At 39.1% G+C, this 19,044-nt stretch overlaps 1 protein-coding gene across 1 annotated transcript in view; it reads left to right on the top strand.

Annotated features, from left to right (window-relative positions):
- The first annotated feature begins 7,963 nt into the window (after positions 1–7,963).
- Positions 7,964–19,044, top strand: part of ptpn9a (protein tyrosine phosphatase non-receptor type 9a) — a 31,339-nt gene continuing 20,258 nt past the window's right edge. The window contains exon 1 of the mRNA XM_034684842.1: positions 7,964–8,601. Coding sequence (XP_034540733.1) covers positions 8,569–8,601 — 33 coding nt within the window. The 5' untranslated portion in view covers positions 7,964–8,568. The remainder of the gene's footprint in view (positions 8,602–19,044) is intronic.

The raw sequence follows: 19,044 nt of genomic DNA, 5'->3' as shown, positions 1-19,044 counted from the left end.
CATGGTCAAATGATTTCTGAATTAAACTTAAAGTGTTTTCATTTTAACATCCTGATAGCCTTTACACTTTTGATATACTGAGGTCTAAACTACTTTAGTGTGATCAATTAGTGATGGGCCTCCTCTCTTTAAAATCAGAGGCGCTTATAGAGGGTGGTCAGGGTTATGGGCTATGTCCCCCCTTAAAAACTGATCAGCACCCACAAAGCCCTTAACAATGATTGGGTATTTCAGAGCCAGTAATTAAGTTTAAAAAAAATCTATTTGGACTGGGTTGCAACAGATTGCTCACAGCTTTCTCTTTGTTTCAATTTAATATATTTTCTTTAGTAATTTAAATGGTGACTTGAACAAAAGCTAATGGTAAATGGACTGTGTCTATATAGTGATGTCACATTCGCCTGTTCACACACTAATGGCACAGCACAGGGTGCCGTTTGGGGTTTAAGTGTCTCGCCCATGGACACTTCATCATGAAGACAGTGGGATCTGGAATCGAAACCAGTTCAAGCTAAGAATATTTAAAGCTTTCCACTTTGTTGTGTTACTTTTTAAAGTAAAAGAAAACAAAGAAACATAACATCTATTGGATACTTCCATGTACGTAGTTAAGATATTAAAAGTGGGGTGAACAATGTTTTTTAAATGTGTGTTCCTGGTAACGTAAGTTGACTTTGCATGGAGAGCCCTGTTTATCGTTAGCATAAAAATGCAGTTCATCTTCTCTGCAAACGTACTTAATACCAACCCTGCAGAAGTCAGTGCCCCATTTGGTCACCCCATTCAAAAAAGTCTGTCTCCATCCCTTAGAGCCCTGGATCAGATTGGAGCCTTCAATCCTTCCTCTGCTAGGCAGAAGTGTTAACCATTATTCTCACATGCAACCTTGCACTGTTTACTTGCACCTTTGAGTGAGTCGACAAGATATAAAAGGTAAATAAGAGCTATTCTTTTATTCAATCAATCAATCAGCCTTTATTTATAAAACGCTTTTCATACAATGAAATTTTAACAAAAGTGCTGTACATAAAAACAACCTAAAATAGAACAAATTAAGAAAAAGGTCCCAGCCCCAGCCCTGACCCCAAACCCACCCCACAATCCTAAGGTTAAGAACACAATATATACAACAATTGTAATAAAAACAATAAAAAACATTTTATTTTTCTGTTATTTGTGTGCACAGCGTCTTCATGCCACTCCTCCAAAAGTCTGTGCCTGATTTTGGCCACCCCAACCACAAAAGTCTGGCTCCACCTCTGTTTCTATGAGGTCTATGATGGTATTGGTATCTCTATTGGTAAGATATATTTTGGGGCTTTTTTCACCTGTGTTGGACAGGACAGCTGAAGAGTGACAGGAAATGCTGGGAGTAGAGAGCAGTAAATGGTCAACCGGCCGGGAGTCAAACCGGCAACCTCTGCGACAAGGACTACAGCCTCTATGCGTGGGACGCTCAGAACACTAGGCCACCAGCATCCCATGGTATTGATATCTTAAAAGAAACTAATCACCGAAAATTAAAGTCATATAAATGTGAATATTTCATGTTTTTAGTCAAGCTAGCAGTGTAGCACAGTCAGTGCACCGTGGCTGTTACACTGTTGACATGACATTACTAACTACATGCACATTTAAAGATCAGCCAATGAGCTACAAACCCATCCAGTTACTTGAAAATAAATCAAACATGATAACTGCTCGCTTTGGTGTGGAAGATAAGCATTAACATGTTTGCGGTAGTGCTGTTAAAGTAGAGTTGTTCCAAAGACACCTCAAAAAGTCATCAGCTGTCACCAATTCTGGGCTTTCTCTGTTCATTTTTGTGACTAACTTATACACACAACCATGATTCAGGATATGCTGCAATCATGAGTTCAAATCAGACTTCAAATCAAAGAGTCTGCTTTTCTCTCAATAAATCACACAGTAAGATGAGACACTTTTGGCAGTTTCAGCCTCTTATTAACATTCACTGCAGTTAAAAAGAAAAGGCAAGATGTGTCGTGTGTTTGTACTGCTCACTCACTTTTTCTACCCTGGAAACAAAAAAAGATTTTCTCCTCCACTTGTTCTTACGATAGTATCGCTGTTAATCTCACCTCCTACACGGAACATCATCAGGTGAAAATAACACGTTCACAACATTTCTGAGGAGGTTCTTATAAGTCATTCTGGGAAATGTGGGCTCTGATAGAAGTTGAGAAAGGGCGCACAATGAGGCAGCTGAAGGAAACTTGGTGTACCTCAATAACAAAATCTGAATGTGTGATAACTCTTGGAAAGTATTTTCAAGCTTACATTTAATCACTGTGACGGTAAAAACAATACTTAGCAGAAGGTTTTGATCATATTTTGATAATGTGCTTTTTGGGTAAGATCTCAGTTCCACCTAAAAATATAACCAAGAGGAAAGAAATCATAGCAAACAAGGTGCTGTTTGAAATGAATCAGAGTTTCCATGTTGTATATATCACCATTGTTTTATTGCATCTGTGGTTAAATACAGTATAAACCTAGTTATGAAAAGGTGGAAAGAATTCACCCCTGCAGACCTTTACTTGTTATTGTGGAACCAAATGTTTGTTCATCGAGTGCAGTCTCATCTTTCACATTTAGTCACATCTCAACCAGAAGGCCAGTCACACTGAGCAAAGTCAGGCATGTGGTTACTGCAGGAATTCAGGTATTAGTCAGCAGCGCGACACCTTCCAGGAACTGAGCACTTACCTGTAAGACCACGATCACTTCTTAGAGCACACTCTGTATCCCACACAGTCCCACAAACACACATCGCAATGTTTGTTACTTTTGGAGCCTCTCACAACTCATGAAAAACGCTGTCACAAGACTTCTAAAGACGAAAGGAGATTTGTGTTTCTCTTGAAATTCCCCAGCAACTGTTGAACATATGAAGCGAAGCACACATGGTGTGTAAACACTTCTGGTACTCATTGAAGTAACAGGGCTGGATGTGAAAAAGCAGGAATTAAATCCTAAAACTGAAGAAATCAGGGCTGACAGCAGTTATTTATATCACTTTTAGAATGATACAACCTTTGCATTTGTATGGTAAATATAAAGAAAGCTAGCAGACACTTAGTGTAGGTTAGCCCAGTGCAAAGAATGAGAACATATGGAGAAAACAGTGCTAGTATTGTTTAAAGTCCTATTCATGATCTTATGTTTTTATTATGCATCAAAAACAAAATGTGTCCTTTGCAATTCAAATGTTTGGTTGCATGCAGTACTCACTGCAGAATCTTTGAAATTGCTAGCTTCACAGAAGTTACTTGACAACTTTTTGTTACCCTCAGACACGATCCGACTCTTTCACCCTGATTCTGGTCTTAATGCTGGCTTAACTGTGGCTAGCTTCAAATGTGAAGTTCTGACATAGGAGTTCTGTTTTTTTTTTTTACATAACTCTTCACATCTAATATATCAACATATGCCTTTAACTGTCTTTTAATAATAATAATAATAATAATAATAATAATAATAATAATAATAACAATAATACATTTTATTTATAAAAGCGCTTTAAAAGATTCTTCAAGACACTTTACAAGAAAATAAATGATACAATAGAAAAGCAAAGGAAAACAGTGCAAAACAGCAAAGAAAAGCAAGGCAGCAAAATAAAACAAAACAAGACAAATAAAACAAAACAAAACAAAAAGCAATCAATTATAGGTTAAAAGCCTTTGCAAATAAAATTAAACTTAAGACTTACCTTTTTAATCTAGCTGTTCATTTGAAGTAATTTAATTTAAGCCCTGGACTGTATTATAAATTTTTTTTTTTTTAATAATTATTTTAATCATTATTATTTGAAACACTGTTTTAACATATATTTATCTTATTTACTTATTTATCTATCTATTTATTTCTTGTATTTATCTTGTTAACGCAACCTTATTTTTAACTTTTCTTTCCAATATTACTTATTTTGCTAATTTTACTGTTTTGGTTTTATTTTACTTTTAAGTATTTTTTTTTATAATCATGCCTTTTATAACTTTACCATTGCTGTTGTTTTCTTTCTCTCTGTTATTCTGTGCAGCACTTTGGGCTGCATGTTTTTTATGTATGAAAGGTGCTTTATAAATAAAGTTGAGTTGAGAACTGTTGAGTTAATCTCTCTGTAAATATTAACTTTGTCAGAAATTCTTACTCAAAGGACTCTTCAAACATGTAGTAAATGCGACAGAGTTTTGTAGCTCTGGTTCAATAATGTTTTACAATTGTAATTCTTATAAAACCAAATTAAATGTGACCTTCATGGATATAATATCCACTTATAACATTTTATTGAGAGCTTGAGGTAGCTTATTTGAAACCAGAGACCACATTATGAAAGATTTATTTGATACTACGAATACATTTACATTACCTCAATCTGTTTTGGGTTGACTCAGATCTTAAGCTGTGAGATATTTTATGCACTCAAAGATTTGTGGGGTCTTATTTTGTCAGAGTCAACAATACCTGGGCAGGGTTGACGGTTTACCAATCACATTGTCCCACATGACATGATGTCAGCTGGTTTGTCAGGAAGTCCATTGTTGTCCACTCCCTTTTCCCTTCAGTGTCCAGTCCAGACTTTCTCACGCCTGATTATTTACAGCTTGTCTATTATGGGATCTTTGCTTTTTTAGTCTGGTGAAAAATATATACAGCATTGTAAACACACCTTTTATTTCCAACCTCTTCTGACAAAAGAACTTGAAGAATAAATATCCATATCTCAGATCTGCAGGAATAAAAACATAACTCTATGAGAATGTTAACACAGCATTATAAGGACTTACAACTTCTAGTACACATGCTACCTGTTCTGAATCAGACTGCTTTAATGGCCTCATTAAAAACACATCAAGGTATAAATGAAAGGGCATCAATAATCTAACGGGAAGTGCGATCCTGTCTGACTTCAACAAATCTACCTGCTGAAATATATATCAGCATCCTGTAATACCCCAACAGAGACCTGTAGTGTGTCTGTGGGTCATATTACAGAGTCTTTATCAGACTGTCGGGTATTTTCTGTTTCCTATGATGTCATTCAATTCCTGTAAAGTGTACTGGGTTTTAATGTAGCCAGGGGGATGCATGACTTGAGAGTTTCTCTAATTAAATTGCAATTCTTGCAACCCACTCCTGCTGCAGGGCCTGCTGCTGTTATTAGTTATTTCCTCTCACTTTATTTCATCCATTAGTCATGTGCTGCGATAGTATGAAGAGTGCTGTGGAAATGTAGACTCACTGCTGACTGAAAGATGAGCAACACATGTTCCAAGTATGGAATTATGAGACTGATCATTTTCTAATGGATTTACTTTCAAGCAGACTTAACAGCAGAACATATGCAAATATGCAAATGTTTCAGCCCCTAAAGGTTTATGTGCTTTTTACCTAGCAAGCCATTTTCTCACTGGAGGTCTAGTGTCTGCATCCCGTATCAGATGAATAGGCATTTTAACCACAGTTACAGGCCTCAAAATTATATATATAAATGTTACACTTATTGGTTTTCCAAGCGAAGGGTTAGATGACTGATAGAAGACTGATGCCTGCTCATGTATTTTTAAAGCTCAATATGATGCTAATGCATGAACAGAAAGTTAGCTTGCAGTATTAAGATATGGGAAGAAGGCCTAAAATAAATAAAAAATCGACACCATACTCCAAGTGTGCTTTTTCAAATTTTAAACAGGGGGTATTATTCTAGTTTTTTGGGTTTTATAATGTCCTTGAGATAGCTCAGTTTTAGCTGTACATACAGTATTTACAGCTTACCAGAACTCAGGATTCCAGAAGCGTCTTCCACTGTTACCATGCTACAAAGTCATGTTTCTCTATTCAAAGTAACAAATTATGAAACATGGCCGTACGTTTTGGATCCCGAATCTGATCTGGAAATTTGTGAAAGACACAAAAAACCTATGCAACATAGAACAGAGCAGGACATTTTGTTCACCAATCAGTGATGTCGCAAATTGTGAAAGTCTCTCAGGTGTTATTCTGGATGTTTTTGAACAAGCTGTTAACAACAGCCTGAAGTCTCACCCTGGAATAACTCCAACTCACATGTACCTATCAAATTTGAAACGGTGCCCATGTTTAGGATTGACATTCAACATCTTAACTATATATTCATTTGTAAAACATATAATACCACCCCTCTAACAAAGATGAATAACTTGCAAAAGTCTAAAAAAGATTGTCTAGTCACTTGAGCAGGAAATAGTTGATGGCTGGCTCATAAATGTTGGCTTTTTTTCCCTTAGTACTAGCTTTTATGACAGATAATATAACAATATGCAGGTTAATATTTACGCTTTCTGAAGGTGTTTGTGACTTTTGACTGGGGCAAGCTAGCTGCTCCTTGTGATTATGTTAACAATGCTATTCAGCTGTTTAAGGAAGCCTTGAGCATTTTTATCTTCTATACATTATCCAAGTTGTATCAAATTCCTCAGTTCATAATGATAATAACAAAAATAACAATAATAATAATAATAAAGTGCAAATTTTCCAGTCATGTCAGATATTTTTCTAAGTTAATTACAGAGTAAAGTTCCTATGACTTCAGTTGCCTTCAAGGACCAAACTCTAGCAACCCAGCTAGTTTAATGTTGAGTAACAGCATTACAGCCAGATAACTTGCTAGCCAACACATGCAACATAGAACATAGCAGGACATTTCGTTCACCAATCAGTGATGTCACAAATTGCAAAAATTCTCTCTGGTGTTATTCTGGGTGTTTTTGAACCAGCTCACAACAGTCTCATCCAGGAATAACTCTCACACACATGTACCTAACAAATTCAAAACTTTTCCCATGTTTAGGATTGACATTCAACATTTTAACTATATATATATTCATTTGTAAAATATGTAATATTACACCTCTAACAAAGATGAATAACTTGCGCAAGTCTCTGGTTGACTAGTTACTTGGTTAGTTTTTTTTCTTAGTCCTAGCTTTTATTACAGATAATATAACAAAATGCAAGTTAATATTTAGACTTTCAGAAGGTGTTTGGGACTTTTGACTGGGACAAGCTGGCTGCTCCTTGTGATTATGTTAGACTTGCTATTCAGCTGTTGAAGATTATCTTCTACAAACATTATCCAAGTTGTATCAAATTCCTCAGCTCATAATAATAATAATAATAACAATAATAATCATAATATTTATTATTTTTATTATTAATAATAATACTAATAATAATAATATTATTATTATTATTATCATTATCATTATTATTATTATTATTATTATTATCATCATTATTACAATAATTATAATAATTATAATAATAAAGTGCAACTTGTCCAAACATGTCAGATATTTTTCTAAGTTAATGACAGAGTAAAGTTCCTACTCAGAATATGACTTCAGTTGCCTTCAAGGACCAAACTCTAGCAGCCTTGAGTATTTTTATCTTCTACAAACATTGTCCAAGTTGTATCAAATTCCTCAGCTCATAATAATGGTAATATTAATAGTACTAATAATAATTAAGTGCAAATTGTCCAAACATGTCAGATATTTTTCTAAGTTAATTACAGAGTCAAGTCCCTACTCTGAATATGACTTCAGTTGCCTTCAAGGTCCAAACTCTAACAACACAGCTAGTTTAATGTTAAGTAAAAAGCATTACAGCCAGCTTGCCAAGTGAAGTCACAATTTGGGAAACACGGATTTCGTGACAGAAAACATACATGTTCCTTTTTGTTGTCCTTGTTTGATAACCACTATAAGTCCTGAAGACTGTGTGTGAGGCCCCTTTGCCTCCACATGAGGACTGACTTAAGATGGTGATTTTCCTGTTTGGTTTCCTATTTTTATGAATGAAGGCGGAGGTCGTGAGCTTTTGTCTTTTTCTGGTCTTAACCACCAGGGGGTAGAGCAACATGCAGAAAGAAAAGCCTCCAGTCTCTCTCTCTATTCAGGGGCTGTGTGTATCTGTGTGTGCGCGCGTGTGTGTGTGTGTGTCTCCCACACAACATAAAGGCGACGTTCAGGGGCGAAAAAACTTGCAATTCATGGTATGGAGGACCCAGCGGGCCGCCGCAGCAGCCCTCTGATCTGTGAGAGGTTTCATGGTGGATGAGCAGCAGCAGATCATGCTCTGAACTCTGTTATCATCGAGACGAAGAGAGAGAGAGAGAGAGAGAGTGAGAGAGAGAGAGAGAGAAAAAAAAAACCTCGTCTAGCTGCTCGAGTGCTGTCCTCTTTTTCTCCCCTCCTTTCCTGTCTTCTTTTCCTTTCCTCGGTGAAATCTGACACACCATCAGCCGGGTTTCTCTCTGTAGTTTGGATGGCAGATTCAGGCTAATTGTTGTGCGTGTTTCGCTGCCACACAGTATCAACAGATAGGAAGAACAAAGCTAACACTGCAGCGATTCAAATGCCTTCAACTTTGAACCAGAGGGACAACCCTTAAACCACGTTTTGACACGAGGGGACAGGCGTAAACACATCTCCGTCATCTCGCTCTTCATGAGGAGGACGCGTCTCGGTAAAAGGTGATCACAGAACCGACGGGGGAACCATGGCAGCTACTTTATCGGTGGAGGAAGAACAGGTAGGCCTTAAGACTCTTTATGCTTCTTTCTCTGTGTGTCACATCCCCCCACCCCCTGTATTGCCCCTAGCCTCGGCCCTACCTGGAGGTATTCTGGCCCTGTGGCATTGCGTGTGCGCACCGATGGCTATGCGCAAATGGATTTGTTGCGAAATGCTCCTGAATGCGGAGCGGAAATATTGTATCGATTTCTGGCGCTCTCTGTTGCTCGTCTCGTTGCATCACTGTCAGCTCTTTCTCTGGGCTAAAGTGTTGCGAAAGAGGCCAAGCTCGCCTTCATTATCAGCTTCCCAGAAATGCAAAATATTCATTTTGGAGCTTTAAAGTTTGGCATAGTGAGTGCAGACCGTGAGATTACGCCGGGGGAAGGTTTCTTTTTTTAGGAGAGTTGGAAACGCTGTCTGGTGCCACATTTGGCTCATTCAGGAATGTATACAGTACAACGTTGGTTTGTGCTTGTAGTGGAAGCTGTAAAAGCTGGATATCACTATTAGTAGACATGAATTATTATAGTTTAACCAATATCTGGAGTAGGAATGCAATTACACATGTATTTGGGTCATAACTAAGCCTCAATGAGTTCACATTACACGTGTACTGTAATATGAAGTAAATCTAAATCTTCAATTAACTTAATTTTGTTGAGGTGACCTTTTGTTTTAAACCTTAGGGTGTGAAAAACTCAAAATGGCCATAAATAAAATCTTGCAAATCTAAAAAACTAGCAAAGTCATCCCATAATTTAGCACTAAGTGTATACAGATCATTTATATGATTGGTCAAGTGCAGGGTTTATTTTCTATACAGTCCAAAAAACAAAGTTATGTAGTCGGTCATTGAAATAAGACTATCCTCATTTAGCAGGGGAATCTTTGAAAGAAGTATTGCAGGTCAGCTGATTTCTGTCCATTGTGTCACTAATCGTTTCAGCGTAGTGGAAATTATATTATAGGGATGGGCATTTCAAGTAAAAGTACAATTTGGTAGTCTGAGAGCTATTTGACAATTAATCCAATAGTCGCCACCCCTTCTGCTGAGTGCTGCTCTCTTTGCAGAGTTGTACTAGACTTGTGTTAGGTTAGTTTGACCCAGCAAAGTTTGCACTTGAGTTCAATTTTGTTTCATTTTTTTAAGGAGTTTTTCATGGAACTTTATAAAGGGCTTTCATCACTGTGTGCTGGTTGTACCTCATTACAACCAGGCTCTGTTAAAATACAGAAAAAGTAACTAGAGATGATCCAAAGCAACTAATTTGCTAGTCATTTGAATTGAAATTTAAATTCTGAATTGCTGACTATGTGAATTAGCTTAACATGGAACCACAGAGTCAGTGAGTGTGTCTACCATTAGCAGAACTAGCACCACCAGCCTTCAGTCCTCCCTACAGGTTAGTGTCCACATGCCTGTGCTAGTTACACATTGCTGTGGTCGAGTTAACCAGACACAGCATTCATTCCACTTTATCTCCATGTTCTTAATGGAACTATGCCAAACTGCACCGTGCTACATGATGCTATCTGTCTTCTGTGCTTGATTACAACTGGATAGTAGTGGTCATCAATTGGAGCTACAGCATTTCAGCCTGCATTGATAAAATAATACTAACTCGTTTTACTGACTAGTAATTCTGGTGTTGACTCGGGTGGATGATTATGTTTAATCTTGCAGTTAACTAAACATGCACATCCCTAAAATTAACAACTATTTGTATGTTTGAAAATCATGACTCATCCCTACGATGTAACATTATTATGATACATTCCAGATTCATAACTTGAAGGACTGACTTTACTCTATGGATTGAAAGACCAAAACAGATTTAAGTGGGTCAACCCTTAAAAAATCTTTAGACTCTTAATTAATAGTTTTTTATTCTGCACCTAGCTATAAGAAACAATAATCAGACGAACTAAAGGGATTAAAGGAAGGTTATTGTTGAAATGTATGCTTTGAGGGAAAATTCCAGGCATAAAACTGTAGTTTTATGTGGTGATGACTGGTATTTTGTCCACCATTTATATCAACAAAAGCAGGAAAACAGTTGAATCAACACCACTTTCAAACAGCTTCAACAACTGAACATTAAGGCCTTTATGAAGACAGGGTTTACTGAGGCAGGTTGTGGGTTAAATTGAAGCTACATGTGCTTCTGTGTAAATTATATCACTTTTTAGTGTTCTTTTTTACTTATAAGTGACCAGTCAAAGCCTCAGTAAAAACCAATGCGTTTTTATCATAAACAGAGTTGGTGTTTCACTAAATTGTTCATTTCTATCCTGCAAATATCCACCACCATGTGAGGATAAGAGTCAGTCTGCAGCTAGGTTTATAATATATGTATGATTTCTCTCAAGTCTTCTTCTGTGGTGCTGCTTGGGCTCGTGCTTTCTCTTCCCGCTGACTCCTCTCATCATCTGGCCAGCAGAAAGCCTTATCTGGCTACTCCATTTCCTGTGTGAGCCAGGGCCCCCGCTAGGGTACCGGACGCCCTCATTACATCCACAGCCTAGTGGGGGGTGTTTGGGTGGATTGTGTGTGTTTTGTGTGTGCGTGTGTGTGTGTGTGTGTGTGTATGGTGGCTCTCTCGGGAGCACACACGCCTGTAGTGGAACTTCATTCTAAAGGCAGCTGTTAAAAGCATTTCTACTAGACTCAGGGGGAAGAGGGAGTTTATGAGTTACTAAGAGTGTGTGTGAATGTGTGTGTGTGCGCGCATCATGTGCTTCAGAGAAAATGTGTGCGTTCTGTTTGTGTGTTTCTGTGTGTTTGAGTCTACTCCCAGGAAGCAGTGGAGTGAGAGAAATTGGGGGAATAGGGAGAGAGTGACGTTATTGACTTCCTGTTTTGGTATTGACTCGTGTCGAATGGGACTCGCTGAAGTAAAGCCACTTGGCAACAGCAGTCCTGTGTTTGTAAATAGATCCTGTAATCAACTAGATTGTGGACAGAAAATGTCATGGGCGGCCGTGAATCCTCCAATCATCAAAACACAGTGATAAAGAAACGCAGCGGTCCTGTATGTTGTGTTAAGGTGAAATCATTCCACAACTCTCATATACAATATCCCCCAGCTGAGATGATAATTATACAGCCAGCACACACAGCATGGCTCCCTCCCTGGAATGTGTATAGAGCAGACAGTATGTCATTAGAGAGACATTAATGAGCCATTCATGAAACAAAGCATCATGATGAACGAGTGAGACAATAAAAGAAATCCATTTGTGTCAGTGAGCCGGCATGTACACTACCCAGGTCCTTAAACTGATGCATCCAAATAAAATGCAGCTATTAATAAAAACTCTCTTCCATAAGCATGGTCTGTAGAGTTCATAATCAGAATCAACAGTAGCTGTATTGATGGATTAGATTTGCTTTAGCTGTTTTTAAGCACTTGATGCTGATTGGTTAGAACTTCAGCAATATTTCACAGCAATGGTCAAGTTTTACTGTTTTACTATGGGGCTTTTATGCCTTTATTGAGAGGATAGGAGAGTGGATACAGCAGGAAACCAGGAAAGAGAGAGAGAGAGTGGGAATGATACGCAGAAAAGGGCAGCAGGTTGGATCAAATCTAGGACGCCCACTCCAAGGACTGCAGCCTCTGTACCGGGGCTTGGGACTTAAGAGCTAGGCCAGACCGGCACCCCAAGGTCCACTATTTCTCAGTAGCAGACTGTTGCTAGAGGCAGGGCTCTAACAAGGCCGAAAAACCTTACACGGTCTTACTCGCCCTGTTGAGGTTCCTGTCTTCTATAACAACCGGCTAACAGGACAGAAGCCTGTACTGATATGTTTTAATGGAAACTCAGTTTATAAAGAATTTATGTTGATTACTTTTTGCATATCTAGTCATTTGAATATTTGACAGATCATTTGCAGATTTAAAAGTAATTAAATCTACAGAAAATACACTGGAAAAAAGATAAATTGATCAATTATGGACCAAAAAAATGATGGGGTCTGGAATCCTGATAGCTCATTTTTGATGTTCAGACCAAACAGGATCTTACTATGACCAATCAGAGTGAGGTACCGGTAAGCCTTATTGAAAACGTAGCTAGTGTGAACACAAATTTCATATTGTTTCTAGTTCAACAAAATACACAGATGTGATCAATACCCAACAGGGACTACTGCTAGGGTCTGTTCGCAGAATCAGAACTTAGCACATCAGATAAGCTACCTTTTTCATTTCAAAGAATGCCTCAAAGGCATACCATAGTCTTGTTAAACCTGTTCCATATTAGGTTTAAATCAGTATGGATTTAGCTTGATCCAGTATTCTTGGAAGCAATCCTAAACGTGAATAGTGCTGGTTTTGTTGTCTTTTTGTGGAATATCTCAGATTATGTGCATCAGGTCTGACAAAAATAAGAACTTTGCAGACTGTAGCTTGGGCAGAAGAATAATGTGACATGCAGTTATTGTTGTTTTGAGGTATTTTATCAACCAATAACTTAAATCTGTGTACGTACTGTATTACATCTGTACTGAAGTCCTGTAATTCCATTATTGCCATAAGGCAAACCTTCTCATTGATGTGCAACCAGTGATAAAGGTTCCAAAGTTTTAACACTGCTTGTTGCCATCTCAGTGGTACAACACAATTTCATTTGGTTGGCGTATCTTTTTGTTTCATGGCATGTACTGCAATATCGCCCAATGGTAAATTCCCCATCTTACGTTCAGAAAATGTTTCTGCCAACTGCAGTTAACATTGTCCTGAAAATATAGTCAACGAATACAGCACCTTAACCCAAGGACAGATAAGTCTTCAAGTGCAGGGATCCGTTGCTCCAGTGCTGTGGGCAGCTGTTGCATAAAAAGCCTGAATAGAAAGCGGTGGGATGGAGCATGGAACCACGGTTGTAGGTGGCAATTTGCTAGTTTATGATATTCACATGCATGGTAAATATAGAGCAGCAGGAAATAAATTTGTTACACAATCAGATGGCACTTTGAGTTGCAAGGTTTGAGCTCTGTTAAATGAGTTATGATATCTGTTAAGTTGTAACACATAGACCACATAGACCCAATCACTACCTCCTAATAGTAACATCAGTCCTATTAAAGCTGTCTTTTAAATCCACTTTTAACAAAAGTGACAAACATTGTTGGTTCATGCCTCTCAGATGGAAAGATGTTTGCTTGTCCTTGTCTTTCATGACATTGTGTTGTTGAATGTCTGATGTGATTAAAAGAGAAAGAGGAAATAGAAGACATCATCCTGGGAATTTATGATTGAACTTTGTGTTCAGACTCTTTATAGACAAAGCAATAAATGTAGTTAAAACCAGATTAATTGATAACTAAAAGCATAATTTCTGCCAACCTCAATGGACTCCTCACCACAGAATCAAGTCCCAGTGTTTCTTTTAATCCAGGTAGAAATAAATGAGCTAATAAAAGATTCATTTCAGGTACAACCCCCCTCCTCCATGTGGCAGCAATTTCAATGTGACACCACAGCTTTTCTTGGTAGTAGTAAGCTCTCTAGGTCAGGGTCCGTGACCTCTCTGGACTTGGTTCTGAAGTGATTTGGCAAAGAACCAAATGCAACGTCATCCGTGAGAACAGCTGGTTCCGACCACAGTGAACCCAATCAATTAGTTATTGACAGTTACTGTCAACACCACCACTGAACTCAAGCCCTGTCAACAAACGGGGTTATGTAATGCCAGCTGTTTACTGGAAGGCCTGAAACCACTTGTTTAAAACGTCCCAAACTGCGGCCATTAACTGAACCAGTACATGATAAAGACTTGTGATCTGATCCTTCAGTGCTCGCTCCAGCCTCTTAGTCTATTTAGATTCACGTCTGGCAATAAGCTGGAATTGGATGTTTTAAAATAAGTATAAGCAAAAACTTCGAGGGAAAATCTCCTGCAATATCAAAACTGGAGCAAGTCAAGCAAATATTTATGTATCCTCCAGGAATCAAATAAGTCACTCCTCCGCAGTAATTCTTCCACTGCAGTGAGCTCTGCTATCATGAAAACAAACTGGTTCATCCTCAAATTCCACTTTGGCGGATATGGCCCCTAGTGCAGAAAAACCAAACAAGACTGGCTTCTCCAGGAACAGAGGGTCACTGCCTCCAGTTGGCAGGCTCTCCTTAAAAGGCCAAGAGAGAAAGAGCAGCTGTCAGAGAATTGAAATCTTGGAAACCCGAGCGTACCTGACTGCAATCTGACAGGAAGTTGTCTTTGGCCAACAGAGAAGGATTAACGCTTCACGGTGCAACAACAAAGAGCACACAGCCCACGGTGGGGTGAATTTGTAGAGTTTGTGTTAGAAGATAGAACCACAAAATGAGATTATTCAACACTGTATGACCATCACTCTGAGATAGTGGTAGAGACAGATTGAGAAACCAACGTTTATGAAGAAATAGTGAGTGAAAAAGCAAATATTCATTCCTACCAGGAAACCTGTTACATCTTTGCCCATTTCCTAAATAAGCTCCAGATTAAAAGCCTTGTTGACACCATGTATTGGTCTAACTGCAGCTTATCTGTAATTCATTTACAATACCATGTTAGGGAAGTCGACAAAGGTTTATTTTCCGGTAACACAGCTTGAACCAAGTCAGGAAGTCAGTCCCTGTAATCAATTATGTGAAGTCCTGAGTCATCATCTCCCAACTGGATCAATGGCACCAATGAGTCTCATTCCCTTTATTAAACTCCTTAGATACAGAACAACAGTAATGAGATTCAACAATGTATTAAAAAGGATTGAGGCTACTTCAAACATGTTTAAAATCACTTCTCAGTGGTCTTCTTTCGTGAACAGAACTGTGTAGTGTGCAGGCACAATTAGGTCACATGATAGTGTCCATCTCCGGCTAGATGGATGATCTCCTTGATCTGTCTGTGGCCTCTCACTGGCATCTGCACAGTGACTTGTTTGAACTTCTCCGGACTGAGGCTATAAAGTGTGTTGTGTATGGACTGTTGTATAGAATCAGAGCATATTACATTGAATCATTTTATTTTGACATGTTCACATCTGTTCCCCTTCATGTTGGCTTACATCGTACTGCATTGCATCTTGTCGTGTCATTTTGAATTGTGTTAGTTATACAGTACTGTATCATATCAATAGACTGTATAAATAATGGCCGTAGCATCCGTGACGCCACCCATCTGTTTCTGAGCGCTGTTTTGAAGGTGATCGTCGGCGGGAGCCATATTGGTAATGCTGAACTCAACCTAACCTAGTGTGAGGTAAAGAGGCGGGCTTTGAGCCTCCTAGCCATAGACTGTAAATAAAAACAGACAGCGTTGCTCCGCCTCTTCCCGTTGTACGGTTCTGAAGCCAAAAAATCCCGTTCCTGGGCGCAGCCATTGTGCAGCCAGAGCCTGTGAAGCCACTGTAACGAGCTTCGCCCTACAGCGTAACGTCACAAGACGCTGTGTGTCTTTTGAAGTTTCCCTATACTGCATCCAGCCACCAGGGGGCAGACACACTGCTGAAAGCTTCACCACCAGGGGAGCATCGGGCTTGCTTGCTCCTAGCCAACAGCTATGTGTTCCCGCCTGTCGGTCAAGTCAGTCATGTCGTTATTTGGGCAAAACTTGTAATGCCGTTTTTTGAACCAGGCTGTAAGCATGTTTATTAATGCTGCAAAGATCGTCTTTTTTGAATTGGTGTGTACGTGGCTTCCAGAGTTTCTGCAGCCAGCGGACACTCGATACATTGCAGCTTATTCGCATGAGCTTCATATTTTGAGACCAGAGGTTGCCGCTTGATCATATCGCATCACATATAGCATTGTGTTATAATATGATAGTATTGTATCATATTTTATCGAATCTATCATATCATTGTGTCGTGTTGAGTCGCACCTATCATACCACAAGGTATTGTGTTGTATCGAACTGTGTCGTGTGTCGTGTTGTATACTGTTGATTGTATCGTATAATGCTGTACCATGACTTGCCATGGGCCAGTCTGAGATTCTGATGGTTTGAAAACTTGCTCTAAAATGGGTTATTTTGAAATGTCTTGGTATCTGGGTAAAAAGCTACTTTTTTTTTCTCCATTGAACACGTTCTATTCTATTTGCGACCTAAGGAATATTTGATCCTGTCAAATAATATTATATTTAGAGACTTGGATGACCAGTCCTTGAGTAGCTCTTTCTCTCTGTGTACTTGTACAGTCCATGGGAACTAAAAAAGGCTAAACCAATGAGCTAATCCCAGCTAGTGGGCTAACATCAATGCATATCACCTCACATTTCTACATGCATATTCACTAATGTAATACAAAGTACTTGACATGTAGTTTGACTTATTAATGACCTGAAAGTTTGAACTTTCATTTTTACAGTGGGAGCTCACTGGTATGACTTAATATTAGTGGGTTTGAAAAGGCAATGCTTCCAAACCGTGGCACACCTTGAAACCTGTAACCAGCCAATGCATCATGACACACCTTGGTTTGGTATTCTTAAATCTGTTGCTATGAGGTTTTAAGATTTGATGATAACCTGTGAAAAAGCATCCAGTGAACCGTTTCTAAGGACTGTTGTTTTTTTTGTTTTTTTTACTGTATTGAGAGAGAGACCAGACTTTCCTAAGTAGATCTGTCCTTCTATAGCACTGCCTCCAGTTTTCCATCTAAAATAGGTCACACCAGGACTAGGCTTTGTAGTTCATAGTACTGTTGTGACATTTGTGCCAACATTCACTAGTCCATCTTTAGTTTAAACGGTCAATATTTGATGCAAACATTGTGGAATCTGCTCCAAATGATCAGTGACCCCCTCACTTCTCAACTGAACAGCTCAGAATTCAGAGTAACCCCCCCTCTACACCCCCTCCCATGAGAATCGGATATGAACCGACGTCAGGCCTGTCAGGTGCAATCATCCCTCATCCCTTGCATGTTAAGGCGTCTGAACAGAGCCGAAGCTGCAGGCCCTCCTGTCTGTGAAAGCCCAGGCTTTCCTGAGGAGAGACAGTGGCATCCTGTCTTCAGGCTCAGTGCTCGTCAGTGATCGTTTTGTATTCCTGAAGAGCCGTGGACTCCCAGAACTTGACTTCCTGTCTCCCATGCATGCCCCACCGCTGCTGCTGTGAGCCTCCACAGAGAAGCGGAACCCTGTGTTTAAAGTGTGAGCTTTCACTGCCTCCTCTGTCGCCTTTTGACGATTCACTGGGTGCTGACTCGCTAACTCTGCGGGTGCTGAGGGCGGTGGGGGTGGGATCCTGAGGGACTGTATAATAAGAGCAGAGGGGAGGACAGGAAGCCCTTGAAAGACTGCTGGCTAAATGCATAAGTTCTTTGCAAGATGGGTGGAAGGCCTTGATGGTAAACACATTTTCCAAATCACAAAGTGCAGAGTATTATGCGAGTGGTTTCAGGGAAGAAGTCTCAAGAAAGAGCCACATTCTGAAAGCAGGCAAACCTTTTCCCTCTCCAGTGTTAGTCCTTTAAATGGACTTTAAATATGTTTGTATATCAACAACGGATTACATGGCTGCATTAAGGTGAAAGGTGTCACTTGGAAAGGTGAAACGATAGAGAATATTCCCCAACTCTTCAGTTCCTTTCAGTTCATTATTTTTGTTTGACTGGCTACCACTCTGTTTTGGTTCACTCTCTTCTCTGGTATAGTGTTGTTTTCAGTGGAAAAGCTATAAAGAAACCCCTGAACACTGTTTTACTAGAGCCATAGTGCTCTCAAACACAGTTGATGACTAACTAGTAAACCAAAAGGACATTCAGTGGGTAAAAATGAAGTATTAGTGAGCTGGAGGAGACCAAAACAGAGCTCAAATAAAAGGGATATACTGGACTTATTGACTTCAATGGAAACTATTGTTGTTTGGTTTATGTGTATGTGTTACGCAGTTTAATCACATGTTTAAAATTATATTATTCTGCATTTCAAAGCAGCTTTTGGACTTTATGTAAACAATGTAAAGCCATTCTTACCAGCGTCTTATTTTTTTAATCAAATGAGTTCTATGAATTATACTTTATGATCTTGACTTTAAGATTTATCATTCAACTAAATGCTGCAGTGCTACATTGCAGTGAAACCATGTCATAGCGGTAGGAGACAGATTTAAAGTGGTTCATCTACAGGTCTGTGGTGATTCACACAGTCCTAAACAGTGCTCAACCGGCTTTTGTGTTGCGGTTACAAGCTGACATCAGTCTGAGTAGCTGCACCTGTATGCTTAGCTTCAAGGCGGTTACTCAAACTCAAGTACTTTTTTGATATTTTAATTCCATTGAAAGTGCATTTTGCTTTTGACTTGTCAACCGAACAAGTCCTGCACATTCAAAAGGGCAGTGGTGTCATTATTTTACATCACGACCGCAGCAAAAAGCAGACGGATGCTGCAGCTGTGGTGTGCAGAGAGGGATAAGATCTTACAGCTAAAAATTACACGTTCATTTCAGACATTATTTGCATCAGGA

This window comes from Notolabrus celidotus, chromosome 6 (assembly GCF_009762535.1).
Source record: "Notolabrus celidotus isolate fNotCel1 chromosome 6, fNotCel1.pri, whole genome shotgun sequence".
NCBI lineage: Eukaryota > Metazoa > Chordata > Actinopteri > Labriformes > Labridae > Notolabrus > Notolabrus celidotus.
Note: the sequence above shows the minus strand (reverse complement) of the source record. Positions and strands in the feature narration are given on the sequence as shown.